This window comes from Brachycentrus maculatus, unplaced genomic scaffold, assembly GCF_059751285.1.
Source record: "Brachycentrus maculatus isolate JH-2025_06_01 unplaced genomic scaffold, ASM5975128v1 h1tg000119l, whole genome shotgun sequence".
In the NCBI taxonomy this organism is placed as follows: domain Eukaryota; kingdom Metazoa; phylum Arthropoda; class Insecta; order Trichoptera; family Brachycentridae; genus Brachycentrus; species Brachycentrus maculatus.
Window position 1 is genome coordinate 1,695,923 of NW_028280872.1, and position 26,594 is coordinate 1,722,516.

The 26,594-nt window shown below is 35.1% G+C and overlaps 1 protein-coding gene across 3 annotated transcripts; it reads right to left on the reverse strand.

Annotated features, from left to right (window-relative positions):
* Positions 1 to 1,377: 1,377 nt before the first annotated feature.
* Lztr1 (Leucine zipper like transcription regulator 1) lies at positions 1,378 to 24,950 on the reverse strand. 3 transcript variants are annotated; one of them, XM_088259650.1, is made up of 16 exons: positions 24,804 to 24,950; positions 24,434 to 24,579; positions 23,129 to 23,300; positions 21,880 to 22,016; positions 20,610 to 20,724; positions 19,794 to 19,957; positions 17,082 to 17,252; positions 15,629 to 15,770; positions 14,622 to 14,785; positions 13,499 to 13,653; positions 12,702 to 12,897; positions 11,397 to 11,545; positions 10,076 to 10,254; positions 7,744 to 7,870; positions 6,436 to 6,593; positions 1,378 to 3,988 (listed from the first exon to the last, which is right to left on the reverse strand). In XM_088259650.1, exons 2-16 carry the CDS (start codon positions 24,568 to 24,570, stop codon positions 3,854 to 3,856), a joined length of 2,301 nt encoding a protein of 766 aa, XP_088115776.1. In that variant the 5' UTR covers positions 24,571 to 24,579; positions 24,804 to 24,950; the 3' UTR covers positions 1,378 to 3,853. The 3 variants fall into 3 exon arrangements, with proteins under 3 accessions (XP_088115776.1, XP_088115775.1, XP_088115777.1); XM_088259649.1 differs by having other exon boundaries at positions 2,860 to 3,988; positions 6,430 to 6,593; XM_088259651.1 differs by lacking the exons at positions 6,436 to 6,593; positions 7,744 to 7,870 and having other exon boundaries at positions 2,860 to 3,988.
* Between the last annotated feature and the right edge of the window lie 1,644 nt (positions 24,951 to 26,594).

Consider the following 26,594-nt stretch of genomic DNA (forward strand, 5'->3'; position numbering starts at 1 on the left):
TTTTTACATGATTTTTTTTTAACGTTTATTCAAATAAAATAACGTATAAATTGTTAAGGAGTGTAAAAACTTGGAATATAATATGGATTAAAAAAAATGTGAATAAAAATATGAACTTATGACAAATAATTAATCCCTTTTAACTAGAAAACTGTTTTAGGACATTTGTTTTTGCCGATGCTTGAAAGTTTGGCAAAATTGTGTTACAGCATTATCATTTAATAAATTTGTAGCACGAATAGCCAAGTCCTTATTAGGGTGATATTTCTTAATGTATTATGCAACAATTTGTCTTATTGTGCTAGAAGATTGTTGCTCTGCTACTTCTTCCTCCAGCATAAACAAACATAATTTCCTGCTGTGAAACAGAATGCAACTCCATAAGCCCTTCAGTAATCAGCTCTTGGCTGTACTCTTTCACAAGCTCTTCAATATCGTTGCTATTCACCTCGAGTCCCATGATATTATTGGCTAATGACTTAATCTCGTTGACTGTAGACTCCACAGTTACTGTTTAAAAATCACATTTGACAAGACTCTCTGGCCAAAGTTTTTTTCCAAGCAGAAGTGAGGGTCCTCTTGGTAAACCTCCTTCCCAAGCCGCGAAAGTCCCGGTTCACAAGTAAATGTCGTCAAAAAGGGACTTACCCTTCCTCTGTTACTCGTTATGTGAAACATCGCTCGTTAAGGGAGCAAATTTAAAAAAAATATCATTATGCGAAATACTCGTTATGAGAGGTCCACTGTATATTTCTTTGCCTCAAGTGTCCAAATATTATTTACTCGCTGGATATATCCAGCGAGTCAATAAAATTATAATTTCAAAATTATAATTTTATTATTAAAAACCCTTATCCGCACCCCAATGGTGCATAGGGCACTGTGTCTTATAAACGCAGTGTTATCATGATCGTTTTACACATGAAGGAAAGGTGATCAGCCCTCCGCTTCAGGTACCAGTCCATGATAATATTGAATAAATATTAATAATAATAATAAATAATAAAACCCTTATCCGCACCCCAATGGTGCATAGGGCACTGCGTCATATAAACGCAGTGTTATGTTGATCGTTTACACATGAAGGAAAGGTGATCAGCCCTCCGCTTCAGGTAACAGTCCTGGGTAATATTGAATAAATATTACAGTGAAAAAATTACTTATATTTATTTTACCCCCCTTGGGAATCGAACCCGGGACCTCCAGAACGGTAGCCGAGCGTGCTGACCATTACACTACGGAGGCGGACAAATTTTACCAACCTTATAAAATAAATGTTCATTAAAAAAAAATCAAATTGAATATTGAACTTAATGAGAACAAAAATTACTCGAGTAGTATCACAGATCTCCCATTATGAGATTTAAAACAAAGATCTTTTTGTTGTTATTATTATTTTTTTATTAATTATTAACAACCCACTGAATTTTTAAAAATATTTTTTCATTACACATATTGATTTACATAGTAAACATTAGTACATATTAACATACATTTCATATAAAATTATTTCAACATACCATATGTATTACAATAATTGTTACTAAAAAGATCAATATTTTTTATTCTATATAAACTCACAAAGTTATTTTTACAAATAATATGGTACATACTAAGAAAGATTAGTGCACAACTAATGCTGTATAGAATAATCTTTTCATATAGTTGAGATAACTCAATCTATGCAAAATGTGAGTTTTTATTCTAAATTACTCATACAATTCATTAGGATAACTTCAATTCTGGTATTAATATATTATTTGGAGTACTATAAAGCCGTGTTCCTCTGGGGATAACAATACAATTAAATCACAGAAGTTCTTTACAATCCTAATTCAGAGAAAACTAATTTTAAAAAGTAACAATGCAATGTTTAGTTTGAGTATTAATTGTAAAAAGTAATTGAAAAATCTTTTTTTTAAAATCATTTCGTATAAAATAGTAATTTAATGTTATTAATAAACAAATGTGTTTGAGTATAATTTTTTTTATGTAGTTAATAATAATGTTATATTTATTCCAGAACAGCTAAACGGTTACAATGCTTAGCCATATTTAAATTCAGATGTATCATTTTTAAAAGCTCTAAGTCATATTTTTAACAGTCATTATAGGTGTGTTATTCTGAGGAATTACAAATTACATATAAGTACATACAATATGTATAAAAATATTTTGTGAAAAAGTTCTACTTCTACATTTTAGAAATAAGTCTTTTTTATAATTAGTGTGATAATATTTATATGTCTCACATTGAATAATGCACAATGTGTCAATGATTGAATAGAAAAGCACACTTTTACATGTCGCTCACTCCTTTCAAGAACGTCATATATCAAAAATCGTCAATTTTCAGTTGTGCATGTATTCGGAATGCCCAGAAAATGTACTATATCCCAGCAAAAGCGGCATATTTTTAACATAATATTTACCCGCTACAGGGCAGAAAGTGTTGTTTTTGCATTTTGAAGAAAAGGTATTGTTTAATTATGCATAGTAAAATGTTCAATAAGTCGCTTGACATTTATTTTTAATGCATTGTATTATATTTTTATTTTACTTTAAAAACGATCTACTGAAAAATCAAGTTTTTTGATTTATGACGTTGTTCAAAGGAGTGAGCGATGTGTATTCATTATAATCTATTTTAAATCAAGTTACAATCACTGCGGCAATTCTTTACACAGGCAGACAAAAATGGTAAAATGTCTAACCAGTCTTATCTTTCTATACATTCTTCACTTCTTCCCTAACCGTATGTCTCCTCTCCATATATATTATCATATTTATTATTCCCACTTGTAACCTACTCACGCTTTCAAATATTTGGTATACTTTCATTCCATTTCTTCTTTGGTCTTTCTTGGCTTCTAATTTCGAACGCATTCACATTGTAAATCTGTTTTAACGCTCTTTCCTCATTCATAGTATTTATTGATTTGACTCATCTTTGTGGAATAACACAATTGATTTTTATTTTAAAGGTTGTATACCAAAAATATAAAGTGATCGCTTAAAGCAGCCAAAGACAGGTCGTAAGCTATGCAAATATCAGACTTTCATAATTTGTTCTAAAAAAAAACATCTTAATCTCAGTAGAGATATCTATACAATTTTGAAGGTAAAAGCGGGTAAACTTATCGTTTCTTTTTACGATCTTCAGTGAGCCTGATACTGGAGTGATGTGTTAATGACTCCTAAACATCGTAAAATAATAAGTTTACACTGCACTTAAATTGTTTTATAATCGACAGCGAAAGTGAAAACATAAATTCAGATCTGTTTATATATTTGAATGTTTATGGGCGCTTGTCCACTACCCGGAATTACACGGAATTTTACTGTCCGGCATACCAGTTAGCGTTTTAAAATGATGACTGGCTTGTGCTTTTGTCCACATTTCTTCGGATCAGAGCTCTTGATTGGTGCGTGAACACGTTGCGCATAAATTTGATCACGCAAAACTGTCGTAATAATTCAATTCAATTAAATTTTTGACTGTCGGACGGTGAAATCCCATGTAGTGGACAAACGCCCTATGGATACACTTGCAAGTTTCTTTAGGATGTTTATGGAATCACTTGGGAGTTTCTTTAGTTTTTATGGATTCACTCGGGAGTTTTTTTAGAGTGTTTATGGATTCACTCGGGAGTTTTTTTTAGAGTGTTTATGGATTCACTCGGGAGTTTTTTTAGAGTGTTTATGGATTCACTCGGGAGTTTCTTTAGAGTTTTTATGGATTCACTCGGAAGTTTCTTTAGGGTTTTTAAGGATTCAGTTGGGAGTTTTTTTTAGAGTGTTAATGGATTCACTTGCTGATTTCTTTGGCAACCTTCTCGGCTGCCAACTGCCATCAAGAGTCGTTCTGCGCGTTGGCCTTGGCCAAGTTCTGGAGTTTCTTGGCCTCCTCCGCCTCGGTCGCAAACGCCTGGATGATGCTCAGCAGCAGGTCCTTGGACAGCTTCTTTAGCTGGGGCGATTTGGCAACCTGACCAATGAACAATAACCATTAAACTGAATATAAATAAAACCCTTTTTTTTGACACTTGAGTATTATATTTCATCAACTAGTTTTGGAAGCTGCAGCCATCTACGGGTTTGAATATAATAAACTAAATACGGAAACATAAAAAACAAAAAAACAAGTGTGTTATTTAATCATGTCTTACCACAAAGTGGTAAAAAAAAGTTGTTTAATTAGATCATGTCTTACCACAAAGTGAATGCCGAAACAATAAATAACAATTATAATTTATTAAAATAACAAACATGCATATTAATAACAGTGAAAATGACAATAATTAATAATCAATACTGATGATTTCGTGTTGGATATAAACTATGTGAGTCAGATGAGTTTTTGATTATTTTATAAGACAGAATACGATCTCTCAGATGAATGTGCGGCAAAACGATGTATGATAGATGTTCGAATGGTGAAATAAGGAAGGAATGCAAAGCTGAGATAAGCATTATCGATAATATTAAGAAAGGTGTGTTGAGATGGTTTGGACATGTGGAACGAATGAGTGAGGAAAGAACGGTAAAACAAATTTATGAGGCGTTTGTAGCTGGAAAAAGGAGAAGGGGAAGACCAAGAAAAACTTGGTAAGATCAGGTATGTAATACTTGAAAGCGGCCGGGTCAGGAGTCGGAATAATCGGTGGGTGCGTATGAGGAGATACATGAATGTGGAAGAGGCGAAGAATGTTGGCAAAGATAGAGTGTTGTGGCGTTATATTCTCTCTGCCTACCCATACGTGGAAGAAGCATGATGGTTAGTTAGTAAGTTAGCACATAAGTCGTATAAAAACATCTAAAAATAGTATAAAATATAAATTTTTGTATACACATAGCATGTCACAAATATTTACAAATTAAAAAAAAAGTAAAATAGTGAAATATGGACAGTGGATTACTGCTCATCACATCGCGAAATAGCAATGTCTAGATTACATTAATAAATTTCAGTAAAAATGTGATTATATGCGATAAAGCATAAAAATTAAACAATATTTTTTTTTAATTAAATGTGTGTGTGTGTGCGTAGTTTTTGTTTGAATCAAAAGATACAAGAGAAACAATTGGCATTTATTTATAAAACTTGATGACAATGACTTGATGAGTTTTTGGGTAATATATACAAAATTAAACAAGGTTATTGGATTGAATTTTACTTTTATCTACATATATTTGATAGTATGTGCGCGTTTCATCTTATTAAAAAATTATCAAATACTGGAGTGTTTGATAATGTCTTAAAAAGAGGAATTGCATCACATATTATCATATATATATGTAAATAAAATTAGATTCCAATCCAATAACCGTGTTTAATTTTGGATACCAGGAGTGTTAGTTGAAGTTTGCCGGTTTTTTCAATAAAGAAAACGCTTAATTCTCAAGAGAATCTCAATTTTTTTATTCAAAGTATTGACCATCGGATTCTATACATTTTGCCCTCTTTGAGGCAAATCATGGATACCATTCCAAAAAAAAATGTTCTCTTTCGAGGCAAACCATTCGACGAGCCATTTTTCGGCTTTTTCAAAATTGGCAAAGCGCTGCTCTGCGAGTGAGTGTCCCATCGATGCGAAAAGGTGATAGTCAGACGGGGCAAGGTCTGGAGAGTACGGCGGGTTCTATAATATTTCCCAATTCAATGCTTTGAGAGTCTTCTTCACCACTTTAGCTGTATGAGGCGGTGCGTGCGGCGGTGCGATTTTGTCCCTCGTTCATTTGGTGTGGTACCCATTTTACAATACTTTTGGATCTTTCCCATGGCTTTTAAACGTTGGCAAATTGCTCCTCGGGTCACATTAAGTGTTTGGGCCAATTGTTGTTGCGATCCATCCAATAACGCCTGCAATTCCTCGTCTTCGAACTTTTTTGTTGCACCAGGATGCTCATTGTCTGTTAAATCGAAATCTCCACTTTTAAATTGACGAAACCATGTCTCACATGTTCCAATCACTGGAGCATGTTCACCATAAGTTTCTACCAGCAACCGATGAGCTTCAACTGCTTTTTTCTTTTGATGAAATAAGAAATGCAACGAATGCCGCAAATGTGATTTACTTAAAACGAAACTCGACATATTCACTTAGGTAAACAACTATGACACTATTATTTTGGCAGAATGTAACTTGTGTATTTTTGAAGGTTAATGTCCATAGAAAAATATGAAAAAGATGCCAAATCATAGAAATGTATACATATCTCTAGGGACATCTATGAGTAAAACCGGCAAACTTCAACTAACACCTCTAGTATATTACCCAACAATTCAAAATGGAATTCTACCAACTGTCTGCAGTTACCATAAATAACTTGATGAGTTGATGAGGACAAGGATGGTGTTTATTATTAAAGGGAAGTAATCATTCAATATATCGGTGATTGGATAAGCCAGGAGTGAGATTAGAATACCTCTACCTTGGAGAAGTTTTGCACGACCATAGTAATTGCGTAGTTTTTAATGTCGGTAGCTTGCATATTTTCCGCCGCCTGTAAAATCGGCAGTACATTCTCGTAGGTCACATTGTTTTCCAAGTTTTGCTTGCAGAATGCTTGCAGACGATTATTTGAGAAACCTAAAAATATACACACAAATAATTCTTCATCTTCAAACCCTTATTCGCACCTGATATATAAACACAGTGGTTTTTTTAAAAAAAAAATTATTATGAAGTCAAGGGATCTTGCATCCCTCATGTCACTGCGACCATATTAGGTTTATTGGGGACCTCACTCTCAAGACCTACATGAGTCATGTAGCTCACGACCTGACTTGGTGGTAAGAGTTTCACCTTCTCGGAGTCTAATAGTGGTCCTCCAAGGGTGTAACTTTGTTTGCGAGTGAGTGCGTCACAGTTATAGAGAATGAGGATTGGTGTTTCGATATCATCCATACAAAATCTGCAGACTGGGTCCAATTTAACAGTGTTATCTTGATCGTTAAAATATGATACCTCAGCTTCAGGTACCAGTCCAGGGTAATATTGAATAAATATTACGAGTGAAAACATAATTTATATTTATTTGACCCCCCCTGGGAATCGAACCTGGGACCTACAGTACGATAGCCAAGCGCGCTGACCATTACACTACGGAGGCGAACACACAATTAATACATGCTTATAAACAGTTTGTACAGTATCATTGAGATAAAGCCACCAATCGGAAAGGCACTCTCATCGTTCAATGGGAATGCTTTTCCTTTGAGGACTAATATGGCATTGTCTAAAAAAAATAACTGATCATATAAATTTTTCTAAATTGTTCCTAAATAATACTATTCATCAACAAGGAATTAATTTTATGAATAAAAATGTATCATATTTATTTTATGCAATTAAAGTACTGAAGGCGATAGCGGGATGAAGGTGACAAATCTTAAACCATCGGTTTCACCAAAACAAATAAAAAAAATCATTTAAATTTCTCCAAGGACGAGAGCTCAGCGCAACTAAAATTATAAGATTGTATAAAGTAGAAATGTATAGAAAGTGCATAAAAAAATATAATTATATTAAATAAATAAAAAGGTATTTTAATAAAATAATAAATTTTAATAAAATTTCAACTTTGAAATCAGTATCACACAATTGTGTAAAATCTTCTAGATGCTATGAAAGGAATTCCAAAATTTCACTGCAAGACCTACTTTTTGAAATATGTAGCAATTCTATCAACTTAAAAATAAAATAATTTTTAAAAAAAGCCAATGAATAGAGGTTGTACCATAGTAAATAGGAGCCTGGAACAAGTAGAGAGAATCTTCCGGAGGCATCATAGTGTCTCCATAGTAAATATATCTCATTAAGGAGTCAAATGATGCTTTTGAAGGACTTATATCGCATATTTGAATCTGCAAGAAAAATATATTTATAAAATTAGGTTGGTGGCTCAAATATTAATTACACTAACCGCCCTACACATACGAACGTACGTGATACGCGCGGTTTTCTCCACCATTCCGCGCTTACCCGTATGACCTACGAGAAAATATATCTGTTACAAAAATATTTAATGCGTACCGGATACACTGACAAATTTTTGTCAGGTTTCATACCTGACAATATTTTGTGACAACAAACATTGTGATTTTTTTGCTTGTTTATAAAAAATATGCCTGATAATAACCCAAAGGTAGGGTGGTTAACACACTTCGGACTCGAAAGGTATTTCTACCCGTTCAGTCGATTGATGCTTAAGGACGGGAAGGGTATTTTTACCTCCTGCGCCAGACTTATTTCAAATTCAGAAAAGAAGGAATTATCCAATGTTTTTATATAAATATTATTTACCAATTTATTTATTAAGGTCTTAACTATATGTACAGAGTTTATAATCCCATCGCCAGCGGTCCGAAGGAATAAACAATACCCGTCCGAAATGTGAACATTGAAAACTAGTAAAATGCTGGGAACACTGAAATCGGTCAAATTAAATAAAAGTCTAACAGCGAAAGCTAAACTGGCAGTACACAATGTTTTCAATAGAAAGATGAAAGTAGACTGAATGGTGTAGAAATGCTATCTACAATATCAAACGAACATGTGGCAAAACGATGTATAATAGAATTCAAAGGGTGAAATAAGTAAAGAATGCAAGGCTGAGATAAGTATTATTGATAAAATTAAGAAAGATGTTTGAGATGTTTGGACAAGTGGAACGAATGAGTTACGAAAGAACAGTAAAATAAATTTATAAGGGGAATATAGTCGGAAATAGGAGCAGATAAACACCGAGGAAAACTTGTCATGATCAAGTATATCTTGAAGGCAGTCAGATCAGGAGTCAGATTAATCGGCCGGTATGAGGAGATGCATGAATGTGGAGGACGCGAAAAATATTTGCTAAGACAGCGTGGTGTGACATTCCATTCTCTCTGCCTAATCTTGCAATTGAAAATAAATCTCCTTGAATTCATTTTGCAATAGATGGGAATCGAACCCGCAACACCAGCTTTGCAGTCAAGCGTCTATCAAACTACGCCACAGCGCCTGTCGGGGCACATTTCACAATAAAAAAGTTTTGTAAAATGCACCACGGCACGAGAAAACTCAGTGAGGATACATCATTGTAAATTGTGAACGATGTAAAATAAAAAAAAGTAGCAAATTTGTAATTAAAATGTAACTTTGTTTTAAAATCAATTTAGAAATATTAGAAATTAAAAAGGCAATTAATAATAATTTACAACTAATAAATACACAAGTCAATGATTTTGCTAAAAGTCCGTTATTAAATATGTTTCCAATCACTCATCATCCCTGATCCCTTTCGACTGTGACTGCCAATCGAAAAAAAAAAATAAAGCCACTTGAGATCTACCTAAGCTTCTTTCCCTAACCGTCAAAATATTTTGAATATGTTTAGTAGATAGAGTTTTAGTATTAATCAGTCTTGATAAAGAAGCGGTTAGCTTCGAAACCGGTAGACATTGTAACTAAGTTATAATAAAATATTTATCGCTATTTTAAAACCAAGTTACATTTTAATTGTATTTATAAAATGTGTCACCTTTGTGATACATTTATCAGTAAATAACATTAATGATTATATTATTACGAAAATACCCTGCATAAATTATTCATAATTGTGTTTTTTTATAAATAAATTTATAACCTGGAAGTTTTTGATATAAAATCTTTTTATTTCGTAAGCACATATTTATTAATTGCGATATTGATTAAATTAAACGTTCGCACAAGTAGGTTTTTCTGTGAGAAAAATAAAGCTTGCGATCATATCTCCGAATCCATTAGGTATATCTTTGAAATTCACACAGGTACGCAGTATAAAATATTTATAGTGATTTTAAAACAAGTTATAAGTTATTAGTTATTAGTTATTTTACAACAAGTTATTGAGTTATTATTCAGACCTGAATGATGGAAGTTTGGCTTCTGAAACTAGCAGTCTTTAATAAAACTCAAGTGGTATAAAAACAAGTGTTTTCTTTAATCATTTTAAAACAAAGTAACATTTTAATTATAAAATGGAAAATCACAAAGTTAGTGCTTCAAATATGAATTGTAACAAATTTGTGTTTTTAAAATTTACTCACATTGACAATATTGTCGGGCGGCATGAAGGATCTGAACATGGCTTCGAAGTAGGAGCAGCGGGCGGCGAGCACTGCCTTGTGCGCCATCACCTTGGTAAGTCCTACGACCATTGTGATGTCACACAGGTCTTGACCCCCGCCCTGCAGAAACACAGCCATATCTTCTTCCAGAGTGGTTCCTGCAAAACAAAACATAAGTTCCTGCAAAACAAAACATATTGCGTCGGGTTGTGGTCGCGTGGTAAGTGTCGCGGACTCTTGAGTCAGAGCTTCTCGGTTCGAGCCCACTCTAACACAATTTGATACCTATTTCTAATAATGAATTGCTTAAGCTCACAGAAATAGTATGAAATTGAAGTATGTTTGTAAATAATAAGAACACAAATATTTCTCTTTTAAAAAAAAAAAAGTACAGTAAGTCCTCTGCTTAAGTGATAAATTCGTTCTGAAGGTTTTCGTGTAAGTGAGAAAAAAATATTTGACTTTTTTTATACATGAATGGTATGTATGTATAGGGTGTTTTTTTTAGCTGCATGAGAAGTTTCGATGGTTGCTGTCTATAGTTTAAAATTCCCAACTGATCTCAACTATTAATCATAAATCGTTTAACGCCGGAACAGTGCTTCCAAATTGTGGAAAAAAAATCTTTTCGCATTTTGTTTAGTAAGAGCCCATTTAAAACGGCGCGTCTGAGGACGTAATTTTTGCATGAGCGGCGCTCCGTTCACAGAAAATTATGCGTCTTAAGACACTTTTGGCAGTTAACCGGTTAATGCTTTAGTTTATATTCAAACCGGTCGATGGAAGGCATATGTGGCTTCCAAAACTAGTCCTTAAAAATAAATATAATACTGAAGTGGTAAAAAACGAGTGTTTTCATTTGTAACTGTATTTAGATATGTATAAATAAGCAATATAAAACCCAAACAAAATTCTATTTATATTATTTATTGATTCGGCATTAACTTTGTAGAATGACATGATTATTTCATTAAAATTAAAAACACTTGAATATACCACTTTAATGAGTTTCATTTATATTTACGACTAGTTTCGATAACTACAGATGTTTTAATTTGTACCAGAAGATGAAAACATCTGTCGTTTTCGAAACTAGTTGTAAATATAAATAAAACTCATTAAAGTGGTATATTCAAGTGTTAAATTTTATTAAAAAATACTCTATTTATTGTCTTCGGACAGAAAATTCTATTTATTGTCATGAAGTGGTATTTACCGAGTGTGATTTAAAATTTAAAAAAAAAGGATAGATATTATACCACAACATGACCGCCAAATGGATTAATGATATTAAAATAACCTTGGGAAACATCTTCATCAGGGTCGGGAGCAGACTTAGGGACGGGTTGCTGCTGCCTGCGGACGATCTCCACCATGAGGGACTGCTTCAGGTTCTCAAACTCTGTAGACATCACTATCTGATGGTAGTTGGTGTCCTTTACAATGAATCTGTAACAGGAAACAAAGCTAATCTACATGTGGACAGTTAGGCTGTTCACCCGTCATAATTTTAAATTAAGATACTGTATATATGTATTATATGTATTATCTTAAAGGCTTCAGCGGTTCAATAAATAAATAAATAAATAAATAATAGGTTGCAATATAGTTCGCGGCTGATGTTGGGAGGCTTACATAACACTGACCCTAATGCAACATTTTGAGTGTGTCCAAATACTTGCAAAATATGCATTTAGTATTTTGTACTATCTAGTATCCATCTTTCGGAGTCCTGTAATGAGCTAATTCATCTCAATAACAACCTCAATTCTTTAAGTGAGACAGCAAAAGTATCACCGTTAGTTTGATATCTAGGAGTTTCAAGAATTTGAGTAGTGTAGTTGTCAGACATGGGTAAAATTGGTGAATGTTACACGTGTGTAACCCGCCTCCGTAGTGTAATGGTCAGCACGCTCGGCTACCATACTGGAGGTACTGGGTTCGATTCCCAGTATCAAATAAATATAAGTGATATTTTCACTGTAATATTTATTCAATATAACCCTGGACTGGTACCTGAAGCGGATGGCTGATCACCTTTCCTTCATGTGCTAACAATCAAGGTTACACTGCATTTATATGATGCAGTGCCCTATGCACCATAGGGTGCAGATAAGGGTTTGAATGAAATGAGATCACTAAAACCAGTCTATGACGGTTGTAAGCTCTGTAAATGCCCAGACTTCCATATTCTTCTTCATCTATGTTGAGATGTTAAAAAATAATCTAATAACATTCAATACCTATTAGAAACTTCTCAAGTCAACGAGAAGATCCTCAATCCCATGTTGTGTAGACATTTTTATTGCCTGTTAAACTGGGTTATCGGTAACATTAAAATATAACCCTTTGTATGTTCTAGCATTTTCTAAAATTGTAATGGTAGGGACTGACCGGAGCCATTTTGTCGTAACGTAACACGTGAGGATGCGAGCATTCGTATAGTCAGTACAGCGAGCCGAGCTGCTGTAATAATATTACCGCAAGCAGTACTCCTTGATGACCCGCAGGTCCCGCGAGTGCGCGGCGTTGAGGGCGTGCAGCACGGCGGAGGTGCTGACGCCGGCGTGCAGGTAGTGGGAAGGAGGTAGAGGGATGGTATTACCGCAAGCAGTACTCCTTGATGACGCGCAAGTCCCGCGAGTGCGCGGCGTTGAAGGCGTGCAGCACGGTGGAGGTGCTGATGCCGGCGCGCAGGTAGTTGGCGCACAAGCGTTGCAGGCGCGGGATGAGCAGGCGCACGCCCGCACTGTACACCTCCATCACCAGCTCCACCATCCACGGACAGAACGGCTCCGAAACTGACCGATAATAGATGCACAATGAGGAGACGCACCCATAGTTGCGAGCACAGAGAGTTAATTTGGGTAGGCAGTAGAGGTAGGTAGTAAGGTACACTAGGTACTACTTACTATAGTAGGCAGTACAGGTAGGTAGTAAGGTAAGCTCAGCTGTCCAAACTCAAAACACAGTAAGGGACTTTTTTTTGCATGTAGTATGTTTTTTTGCATTTTTGGACTAAGTAGATTCTACTGGTTGCGTCTTTATATGTCACGCGGGTAAGTTAGGATAAGCACTGCTTTTCTGCCTATATGTAATACACACCCCTGTGTACCCACATTACAAGTCAGCAAGTAAGCAAGTCAAAATGAATTTAAGAAAGATTTATTTTCAATCAGTATTGATGATCAGTTTGTGATGTATTTTTCACATTTACCTTCCCTATCCTTACTATCCTACCTGCAGACAAGCCTCTTAAAGTAGGGGCTTTGCGGGTTATGCAAGTGAGTTCTGACATCTTTTGTTTTACAAAACACTTACACATCTTAAAACTAAAGATTTGTATAAAATAGAGGAAATGTTATACAAGAACGGCCATAATAAAATAAATTTTAGACTAACCCTTCTCAGTAGGGTCAATTCTATCAGTATAAATGTATTTCAGAACCATTCTGAATACTTCTGGTTCCGTTTCAGTGAGCCTCACCCTCAATATTTTTGCATTTACTATTGGGTTTTCCACTTGTGCCATCCTTTCTCTCAACTCTAAAGCGGCTCTGAAAATATATAAATATTCATTTATTAACCCTTTCCACTCTGACCATTTTTTCTCATGACTAATCAGCTACTCTAATAAAAAAAAATGCGACGTTTTTCTACCATTAAAATAAATATTTTGGTTCCCTAATTTTGGGACACTGGCAATTCGTATGACCATGTTAACTAAGATTAACTGTATTTATCTGAAATATTTTTTGGTAGAATATACTTGGGTGATGAGAAATCAGTGATTTAAGTAATACCTGCGTCGGGCCAGACATTGTGGCCCACGGGGCTGCCTACTAGAAGCATACGGGCCAGACTGTCTGGACTACAGAGTTGTAAGAGTTAAATAAGTAACATCAACAAAAAAAAATTTACTCTGCTTAAGTTTTAATTTTTTACATTATTTTTTAATATGCATAGGTATTTCTACCCGTTGGGTCAATTGATGCTTAAGGACGATATTTTTACCTTCTGCGCCGGCCTCATTTCAAAGTCAGAAAAGAAGGAATTATCCATTGTTTTTATAGGAATATTATATACCAATCTCTTTGGTAAGGTCTTAACTATATGTACATAATTATCAAATCCCATCGCCAGCAGTCCGCAAGCATAAAAATTCCCATCTGATATGTGTTAACACATTTCGGACAAGTGTTTTTTTTATGCCTGCGGACCGCTGGCGACGGGATTTGATAATTATGTACATATAGTTTAGACCTTAACAAAGAGATTGGTACATAATATTCATATAAAAACATTAAAAAATTCCTTCTTTCCTTTGAAATGAGGCCGGTGCAGAAGGTAAAAATACCCTTCCCGTGCTTAAGCATTAATCGACAAAACGGGTAGAAATAATTTTAATGTCCTAAGTGTGTTAATAAAGTGAAATATTCTTACAAATAAATAGTAACAGTAATTATCATTGGTAACAGTTATACTAAAAAATATATGGTAATTGACAAAGTAGGAAAATATTGACTTGATCCTGTTCTTGAGAAAGGTGGAGCGGGCGGCCACTATGGCCAGATGGCACGGTATGGCAGTCTCGTTAAACCCCACCAGGAACTCCACGTCGCAGAACTGCTCCGAGGCCAGCAGTTTACCAAAGTCCTCGTGAAGTGTACATTTCGGATAAGAAGAAAACTGCAGAAATAATATAACAAATTAACCAAAAATATGAAAACAAAATATGTGCATTATTGTAAAGTTTTTTCTTTCAGATGAGAGTTGCATTTATTATTTACCTTGCTACTTATGTACCAGGTCTATAGATAAGTGGATTTTAGTTTTTTCTAGCTAAAGATATGTTCTACGTGCTTATGTATAAGGACATCAATTTTTGTCTGCTAGCGACATGTTATTTCTTTGACTCTAATAAATGTGGTATTACCACAAGCAGAGAGAGAGACAATTAGATAACTTCATTTTCGTTTGATCCGATGTTCGGCCTCTCACTTATATCGGATGGCCGCTGCCAGCCCGTCAGTCGCCGCGAGGCACTGCGCTGGGTAAGACGTGGAATCTATGACCCACATGGAGGTGACTTACAAGCTACTACATTTATCGCTCACTCCTTTCAACGTCATTTATCAAAAAACTTGATATTTCAGAAGATCGTTTTTTAAGTTTCAAAAATAAAAATAAAAAAATAAAAAAAATAAAAATAAAAATAAAAAATAAAAGTATTTGGTATATTTAACAAAATAATTAAACAATACCTTTTCTTCAAAATGCAAAAACAACACTTTCTGCCCAGTTACGGGTTAATATTAAGTTAAAAATATGCGGCTTTTGCTGGGATATAGTACATCTTCTGGGCATTCTGAAAACATGCACGACTGAAAATTGATAATTTTTTATATATGACGTCGAAAGGAGTGAGCGATATATAATTTCAATACAAATATAAACTGGGGTCTTTTGGTACCCCGCATCGGATCCCTTGTAATTTTAGGATGATCAGTATGGGAAAGGTTAATGTAATACCTGGAATCTGAACATTTCGCCGCTGCGGATATTGTTGTCAACAGTTCCACCGAATATGAACATGGCATCACCTACCACGGCGCCGGCGTGGAACAACCTTCCGGAAGGCATTTGGGACTTTTTGCACGGTGAGATAACAGACCTGAAAACACATTCTCACTTATCATTTCATGGAAACAATTATGCGAGAGTAGACTGAATGCAGTAGAAATGTGATCTCTCAGAAGAATGTGCGACAAAACGATGTATGATAGATATTCGAATAGTGAAATAAGGAAGGAATGCAAAGCTGAGATAAGCATTATCGATAAAATTAAGAAAGGCGTGTTGAGATGGTTTGGACATGTAGAACGAATGGGTGAGGAAAGAACGGTAAAACAAATTTATGAGGCGAATGTAATTGGAAAAAGCAGCAGAGGAAGACTGACAAAAACTTGGCACGATCAGGTATGCCAAATATTTGGAAGCGGTCAGGTTAGGAGTCGAAACAATCGGCTGGTATGTATGAGGAGATGCATGAACGTGGAAGAGGCGAAGAATGTTAGCAAACACAGTAAATAAACAACATTTTGAGTGTGTCCAAATACTTGTTCACAAAATCTGGATTATCTCCAATTACAGGAGTTATTTTCATATTATTTTTTGACATCTCATCAAAGATGAAGAAGAATATGGAAGTCTGGGCATTTACGGGGCTTACGACCGTCATAGGCTGGTTTAAGTGATCACTTTACACAAGCCCCGTAAATGCCTAGACTTCCATATTCTTCTGGAAGTTCAAAATGTTGTAAATAAATTATCTGGTCAAATTATAAGCTTAATAATAAAAATGAAAATGGTATTTTCTGGCGTTTCTCATGTGTGTGATTATAATCCAGGATTCGGATCTCACATACTAATATAAGAGTTTCTGCTTAATAAAAAGCTTCTTTACATCTCACCAATAGATGTCTCTAGTGAAGTTCTAGTGATTCATGAACAAGGTTTCTTAATTGGTTCATATATATAGAACTTCCAAGAATTTGAGTAGTGTGGTTGTCAATAATGGGTAGAATTGGTGAATGTTACACGTGTGTAAAGTGATCACTTAAACCAGCCTATGACGGTCGTAAGCCCCGTAAATGCCCAGACTTCCATATTCTTCTTCATCTTTGATGAGATGTCAAAAAATAATATGTAAATAAACAAAATATGTATAAAATTCAAGCAGTGAATCACTACAAAAGTATAAGACAAATTAAATTTCTAGCTTTTGTATACATATTACAGTATGGTGTACCTACACATAATCTCATTTCGTATGTTGTATATTTTAACATAAAAGAATAATAAAATTATTTTAAGATAATCAAAAGTAAATTAAATAATTAAACTTAACATTTTCGATTCATTGGTTATTGTAATGTCAGTAGCACCTACATATTTCTTTAAGAGAGATGTCATACAAACTTACCATGTCTGCGCGTCTAGATCGTAAGCGTGCAAGTCATTAGGGAGCGTGTTGTCAGCCGACCCCCCGAACACGTAGAGGTGGCGGCCGTGCGGCACCATGGTGTGGCCGTACCTCCTGGAGGGGGCGGGGGGCGCTCCGCGGAGGATGTGCTCTGTCGATATTCGGGTCCACCTGGTTTATATTAAACCCAATATGTCATTCAGATTTGATAATATAGGTAAGATGTCTCCAATGGAAAAAAATTATTTCACTACAATGTAATAATGAGTTTTTTTTTGTTATACTAGGGTTGTCTGAAAAGTTTTCGACCTAACAATGATACAAGTCTTTTTTTATTTAAATTTATTTTTATTTTTCTACATAATCTACTTTTACATATATACACTTCTCCCAGCGATGGTCCCATCTCTTCAACTAGTCCAAATAGTAGCTGGCGTCTTTCCTTGCAAAATAGTCATTTACGAAGGTGATGGCCTCCCTCATTCAATGAAAATCTCTGTCCTTCGAGCGCAATTTTTAGCTTAGGGAACATAAAAAAGTCGCTCGGGGCTAACTCTTGGGAGTAAGGAGGGTAATTAAGTAGTTCATACCATAATTCGTGAATTCTTTCCATAGCAACCGCTGAGGTGTGAGAAGGCGCATTGTCTTGATGAAACATAATATTTTTTTCTGCAAATGTGGCCGTTTTTCCTTAACTTCTGTATTCCACTTTTAGAGTAATGATGCATAGTATGCCTGTACATACTCTACACCTGTAATAGTTTTTCCTTTTTCTAGGTAATCTATGAAAATATCTCCGTGACTATCCCAGAAAACAGTCGCCATCACTTTCCCAGCCGAAGGGACAAAATTTTACAGTGGTAAATGATGGAAGAGTCTCCGTACACAGCGTCTAACTCGTCTTTAATTTGCATAAACATGTTGCCTTTCAAAAACAAATATTTAATGACTGCTCAATACTCAATTTTTTCCATTTTTGAAAAAACACTCACTCAAAACGACTAAAAAAATAATTGTGCGTTCAAAGTGGTCAAAATTTTGGTGAGTACCTTTCAAAACATGCCCGAGTGCCATCTTCATGTTGAGGTCGGAAACTTTTCAGACTGCCCTCGTATATTTGCAGTAAAGTAATTGTGATATGTCTTATAAGAGCAAGTGTTTATTTTTATTTATTTTTTAAAATTCTATCATTTTTTTTCTTTATTTCAAATTCTTTTGCATTTCACAATATATAATAATTACAATTACATAAAAATGTACACATAACATTAATACAAAACAAAGATCCCACAAAAGCATGGCTTGTGTGTGGGTTTACATTTTATTTTAGGTTATAATAAAAGGGCACTGGCAAGAATACAATAGATATCAGAAATAAAATGTAAGCGTTGACAAGCTGATGTCAATGGGACACATAGATTCAGTGGAATGATGAATCACACATAGCATTGATGGGAGTAGAACAGTCTTAAATTTGAAGTCCATCGGGTATTTCTGAAACTAACAAAATAACAGGCGCTGTGGCGTAGTCGGGTAGACGATCGACTGCGAAACTGGCATTGCGGGTTCGATTCCCGCCAATCGCAAAATGAATTCAAGAAATACTCATTTTCAATTGGTCTGGGTATTTGTAATGTATTTTTCACATATACCTTCCCTAACTATCTTACCTGCAGACAAGCTCCTAAAATATAAGCTTTGCGGGTTATTCCTTTCAAAAAATTAAAATAAAAATAAAAATGTTTATTTTTACTTTTACTTATTAAATACCTACCACTCTTTTTCAAAATCTATTGTGACAAGTGCTTTAATGCATTTTGCATCATTTTCAAACACCGATGATGCGGAAAATGTGCCACAATATATTTTAAGAAATAGGGGTATTTACTGAGTAAAACGTAAATTAAAAATGGAAAGATATTACCACACAAAGAAAGAAAAGAATGCTCGGGATATCTTGGAGAGACCACATCTCGAACGACGAGGTACTACGAATAATCAAAGAAAGAAGGCGCCTACTCGCGATCCCAAAGGGACGCGCCAAATGGACCAGTCACGTGTTGCGACAGGAGGGTTTCCTGCACCTGGTAATAGAGGGAACAAACACCAGAAGACGCCCACGCCACGAATATCTTTGCGACTTGTGCGAGGAGGCTGTTCAACATACGGGGAGCTGAAGAGGGTGGCGCATAATAAACCGAAATGGCGAAGGAGGTGTCATTTGTTGCTGCAAACAAATCTACAAGATTGAGACCACAGAAGATTACCACAACTGAACCAATCAATGAATGCCATTGCATTCATTTTTGTGTTGATGCTCACATTCGACCAATAGCCACTTATGGGATTGAGGCAAGAGCAGATACTTCTAGAACAAAATCTCGACTTCGAACCTCCGAGATGAAGGCTCTCCGATCCATAAGCGGAAACGCATTGCGAGACCGAGTAAGAAATACCGACATCAGGAGCATGTGTAAGACGGAGGATATTGTGAGGTGGGGACGACAACGAAGGCGATACTGGAATGAACATATAAACAGAATGACAGAAGACAGACTTCCACGTATCGCCCTACAAGGTAACCCTGAAAGATGCAGACCCCCAAGCAGACCTCCGAAAAGATGGAAAAACAGCTGGGAGTCAACATCCCAAGAGCGACATGCGAAGGCACAAACAGATCCCTAGGATCTACAAAAAGAAGAAGATGCTCACATTTTGTCCTCAAAGTTGAACTGGAAGAGTGTGTTGGTTATCTTGGCGCCGCTCTGTCCGCTGAAGACGTACATGTGGCCGCGTGCAACCGCCACGGGGAAGTTGCAGCACGTCGGGGGACACTGCCCCTTCTGTTCAACCTCTTCCCACACCCGTTTTTCACCCTATGAAAAATAAAACCAAACATTACATAGGTAATTGAAGATTTGGCGTTTAATTTGTAGAACTCCATTTTAATTTATACATCAAATATTAAAATCAAACACTGATTTTTAGAGTCCACTAAAGTGTATTTTATTATTAAAAACATATAAAAATTAACTTGGTGACAATTTTTTCGCCTTGTTATGGCATTTTCAAACCAATGTGAAGATTAAATAGACTGAGGGTCCTTATATAGCTATACAATTCTAGCTCTTCAAGTAATAAAATGATTAAGGGACACTTGTTTTTATACCACTTGAGTTTATTTATTTATGACTATTAGTTTCGGAAGCTAGACTTGTATCTTAAATAAAAAACCGTTCTATAAATAAGGAGATAAAAACAAGTGTTTCCTTAATCATTTTAACATGTCTTACTACAAAGTAAATCCCGAAACAATAAATAACTTAAGTAATAGTTATAAATATGCAGTAATGTTTTTAATAACAAAATATAATTCGGTAGACAATTTAGTAAAATTTTATATGTAAATTATATACATAGTTACATATGTATTGAGGTGACTGAATTTATACCACCATCTGACTTGCAGAGATATATTGTTTTAAGTTATGATATTTTATGACAAAATGAAATGGAGAAGGTACTCACAGTGAGGTTTATGGTCCACATATCATTAAGTCTAGCGTTGCCATCGTAGCCAGCATAGATCCAGAGTTTATCATCATAAACGGCTGCTCCGTGAGCTGATCTGGCCCCGGGAATTCTGGGAAATACAAACTTTTGTGAAAAAATTCTATTTTTCAACAATGATTTTGTAACACCAGCATTGAATCCAGTAAAAGACTAAAAAAATCAGTGGGTATGATGCCCACATGTTCTTTCACTGGATATTCTCGTGCCGAGAGCAAATTTTGCAATACTTATTGATACTATTATATGATACAGTAATTTATGTCACGCAATCAAGTAAGGCATGGCCGAATGACACGATCTATTTCAAATCTACTCACCTCCATTATCCAATTATGAATAGCTCTTTTATGTACAACATTTTGAGTGTGTCCAAATACTTGTCCACAAAATCTGGATTATCTCCAATTACAGGAGTTATTTTCATATTATTTTTTGACATCTCATCAAGAATTTGAGTAGTGTGGCTGTCAACAATGGGTGGAATTGGTGAATGTGATCACTTAAACCAGCTTATGAAGATCGTCAGCCCCGTAAATACCCAAACTTCCATATTCTTCTTCATCTTTGATGAGATGTCAAAAAATAATAGCTCTTTTATAAATCGTTTTGTTATTTTATGACTTTATAATAATAGAAGCAGGTTGAACAACTTTATTGTATAATCTCAATTTTCCTTTGAAGTATGTTTGCTCGTGTTTGTGTTTTGGATCTTCGGTTCTATGTATGTTTTCATAAAGTGTGTTAATAGCAGTGGCGGTACTTCCCTAGAAGCCCAAAAGCCCGGCTTGCCTAACAACTCCAAATAAAAATTACTAAATCTAGACCAAATGATTAAAAATACATAATTAATGTATGACTACTTTTAAATTATCGCGCGCTTACATGATTATTAAACACTATGCATACCATTATATGGTGATGGTACTTATTAGTTATGGTTAATATCTGAGGAAGATATTTTATTATAGTGAACATTATCTTTATTTCAAGGTGATGGCTATACCTTACAAAAGTTACATGTTAGCATATTTTTACAATGATTACCATACATTGTTTATATTTATAATACTTTCTGGGTGCTTACTATACTGGGAATGATATGAGGTGAAGAAATCATAGGTACATCATGTATTCACGAATGTGAAAAATAATGGGCTTGCCTTACTGGTAAACCCTTGACACGCCACTGGTTAATAGTGATAGTGATTATTGGAAATATACTCACATCCCCTCGACTTTCCACTCCACCCACTGTCCTGGCTGGAAGCGATACTCAAACAGATCATTCTTATTTGTCAGATTGGAGTTGGCCAAAATGTCTCCTGTGTATCCCCCAAACACAAACATGGATGACTCGTAAACCTGTGCACGGAACACATCCCAAAATATTAATAAACATTATATTTATTATATTTCAAATGTTGAAATCAAACACTGATTTTTAGAGTCTATAATGGTGGAGACTGACCGGAGCATTTTGTCGTAACATAACGTCGTAACATCGCTCGCGGCGAGCATCAGCAAGCATCCGAAACTATGGATGGAGCGCTCGGCTCGGTGTACTGACTGCCTGAATACTCGCATCGTAATGACGAAATGCTCCGGTCAGTCTCCACCTTTAAGTTTTATATAGAATTTTTTTTAAACTAATATTTGCGACAATCGATTCGCCTTGTTAGGGTGAAAAGTGATGTAACTTCGTCAGGAATGAGGAAGTAAGGAGAAGAACCCAACAGCCCCTAATACTGATAGTCCTGAAGAGGAGATAGACACGGTTGGGACATGTCCTTAAATGCCACCTGAGAACATTAACCCCTCATGTTCCAACCTCTGACGTCCATTCACCGACTATACTCAGCGGAACTTCGTAATGCCGGACAGGAGGAAGCCAAGGAGATGACTTGAGCTTAAGTACTCTCTTATGGTTGAGAAAGTCCAAAAGAAGTTTCTGAGGTATCTCTACATGAGAGAGTACGGGTATTATCCTTGACCCTACCCGACCGAGTTTCTCCAGGGTATGCTTGGCTACAATATTTTAGAGACTAGAAGGAATGTGTATTTGATTATGCATTTTTATCTGAAATTATCAGGAGCATTAGTCTGTATGTTCCTGATAGTTACCTATGACAGCGTCGGCATAGATTGTTCCACATTCCTATATACAGGACCAACCTGTCGATGGTTATGCTTGCGGGAAGAGCTACCGCTATGCCGAATGATATCACGCTGTATAGTGATTTGTTCTGTGTCTGAGGGGGTATTCCGAAGGGGGATTTTTTTAACAGGAGTTTTATTGTTTACCTCATATTTTTTGTGTTAATATATACGCTTTAAATTTTATTTTGTAATGTATATGTTAAATTGAATTGAATTGAATGACACGTGATAAGAGTGACTTGGAGACGTCTCGTGTTGGCAATATGTTCCACTTAGGGAGCAAACATAGAAAAGAAGAAGATTTATTGTTTGCTTACGACAGCTGAATGGTGATAGCGCGGGGCGGGAGGTGTTCCAGTAGAAAATGCCCTCATCCACGATTTCTCATTCGCATCAAACCGGAGCAAGTCATTCAACATGCATTTGCTATTGTCACCTCCAAACACGTAAACTGAGTCATTGTATGCCACAACTGTATGCTTGCTGCGCCTGTATTGTAAACATATTATCAGATATCTATGAATAATTTTTAAATCAAACACAGATTTTTTGAGTCTACTAAGTTGCATTTATTAAAAAACACATTAAAACTTTTATTGTTACAATTGTTTCGCCTAGTTATGGCATTTTCAAACGAATGCCACATTCATTTGAAAATACCATAACTAGGCAAAACAATTATCACAATATTAATTTTTTTGTGTTTTTTTTTTTAAAATACAACTTAGAAGACTCAAAAATTCTGTGATTGATTAAAAAATTAATAAATAAATTAAAATGGAGTTCTACAAATTAATCGCCAAATCAATAAATAATTCTGAGATATTATCAAATTTAACAACTTTGCCTTTTTGAGATACTCTAGTCCAGTGATTCTTAACCAGGGCGCCGGCGACCCTATGTGGGCGTTTTGAAGTTCTGAGGGTCGTTTTAAAAATTGTAGCATTCTGCAGGAGATCGATGGGTATTGTGTAAATATAGAAAAATAAGTTCAATATCATGTTCTTCACATAAAATATAGGCCCATTCAAAAGTTTAATATATATATTTTTTCATAGTTTTGTACTGTCCGAGGCTCAGCACTTGTGTTACAGTGTTACAAGTCTGCATAATCAGAGGACATGTCGCTTACTCCTTTCAACAACCTCATATATCAAAAATCGACAATTTTCACTTGTGCATGTTTTCGGAATGCCCCGAAAATGTACTATATTACAGCAAAAGCGGCATATTTTTAGCTTAATATTTACCCGCTTCAGGGCAAAAAGTGTTGTTTTTGCATTTTAAAGAAAAGGTATTGCTTAATAATTTTTTCACACAGTAAAATGTTCAATAAGTGGCTTGATATTTATTTTTAATACATTTTATTATATTCTTAAATTTTAAAAACGATCTCCTGAAAAATCAAGTTTTTTGATATTTGACTTTGTTGAAAGGAGTAAGCGATGTATGACTAGATGTATGGATGTGAAGGAAGCTAGGAGTGTATGTCAGGACAGAAGAGTATGGCGTCCCATCCTCTCTGCTACCTCAGCGGGGAAACGGCGTGATGATGGTAGTAATAGTAAAATAAATAATCTAACGAAAGTCCAAAGTATAGGTTCACAATATTGTTAAAATACCTGGCACCGACAAATTCATCACACTCCAGCATCCTTTTCCATCTGTGAACTGGTTCGAATGGTCCAAACTCAAGCACGAAGCCGTTGTCTGAATCAGTTAGGCTGAGTACGGCAGCTTTTTCGTCTTCTCCAGACATCTTGGTTACCTACATTTTTTTTTTAAATTGTAACATATTAAATCGTTGGAAAAAAATAAGCCTTATTACTAAATGATGTGTCGATATACGAAGTACAGTATTTTCCAACATTATTTTCACTAAAACATACTTCGGAACACAAAACAAAGTTGTACAATATAAAAGCACAGTAGTAAATCAACAAAACAAAAAAACAAAAAGAACAATACAGCGGGTACAAGAAAATTGCTTACCACATATATTAAAGTTAGTAATCTGATTGCGAAAACGCATTTCTAATATTATATTTTAAACATACAGCATTATTTCTGCTAATATTAATTTTATTTCTTGACAGAAGCAAATTCTCTAATCAAAAATTATTGACCATAGAAGGACTTAGACCGCCCACAGGTTTTTGACGTTTATATTTTTGGTTCGCATGGCAACAATAAGCAAAGTTTGTTCACAAAATTACAGATCACAATCAAATAAAATCAAATAGAAATTAGGATGTCTATTTTTTTCAAAAAAAAAATTATCAATTTAATACGGTTACAATTTTTTTTTTCATAATTTTGATTCATTTTCTAGACATTCCTACTTTTGCACTTTTAAAATTAATAAAGCAGTTCTCTCCAATAAAGAGACTAAGCTCTTGTGCTTGTAGAGGGACTTACACTTGTTATTTATTGTATATGTTTGTAGGTAATACAATTCATTTTTATTTTATGATTTTTTCTTCTTAGATTAACCTGCAATTAATTATTTTAATTTATTTTTTGCATTTTAATGTATTCATTTTTTTTATATCTGTAGGAAGGATATTGAAGTACTTCTCAAATATGATTGATAGAAATGATTTTGAAAAATAATATTTTTCCCTTTTTGTAACATGGAAATTGACGTCGTTTTGCCCAAACTTTTATGGTGTTTTTGAGTTGATCACTTTTGAGTCCTAAAAACTACAAAAGCAAATTGCGGGGGTGTTTAGAAGACAATATTATTTTTTTAAATTTCATAACCCTAGTTGAATAATTTAATTTCTTTACTTTTGTGATTTAATTTCAATCGGGTTTCTTCTTTCACGTAAAAACGTGCATTTGGTGGGAGTTTTCATTTCTTTATCTGGCCATATTATATAATTTCACTAAGGGAAACGCCACCAGAGACAACAAAAAGACCAGGTTAACTATCTGTTAACTATCTATATGTAGGTCTATAATGACGAGGAGCTCAACTAACTGCTCTCCCGGATGACCATCGTTCAGAGGGGTGTCCTGCCTAACACTTTGGCCATTCTTTCAACCCAAAAAGGCCGAAAAGAAGGCGTTATAATACGGCTCCTCTTTTTTTTCACCCAGACACCGCCTACTCGACGTCCCGAAACCGATTGACAACGTTTGAATTTGTATCTATCATTACCATCATTCCATAATTATCCACATCTTATAAGCGCCTTTGATGCAATCTTTTATGGAAATAGCGCTTTATAAATTATCCAAAATCATTAAAAATATATTATTATTGAATCTTTACTTTTCCGTCTTCAATTTGCGACAGTAGTAATATGATAAATGCAAATCCATGGCCAGTGGATTTGTTTTTTTAATATCCAGTTTTTAATTGGTCGCATTATGTTTTTTCTCAATCTTTTTGTTTTGTTTTTATTTTATCTCAATACAGTTACATAGATTAAGAAAGGAATGTAAGGCTGAACGAGGAATAATTGAAAAGATTAGAAAGAGCTCTTTGCGGTGGTATGGACATGTGGAGCGAATGGATAGCGAGAGAATGACTAAGAAAATATATGTGGCGAATGTGAGAGGGAAAACAGAACGTGGACGACCGAAAAAGACTTGGCACGATCAGATTAATCAGAACCTAAAATCTGGCGGTGTCAAAAGTCTGCGTAATCGGAGGGCATGTATGACTAGATGTATGGATGTGAAGGAGGCTAGGAGTGTATGTCAGGACAGAAGAGTGTGGCGTTCCATCCTCTCTGCCTACCCCTGCGGGGAAACGGCGTGATGGTAGTAGTAGTA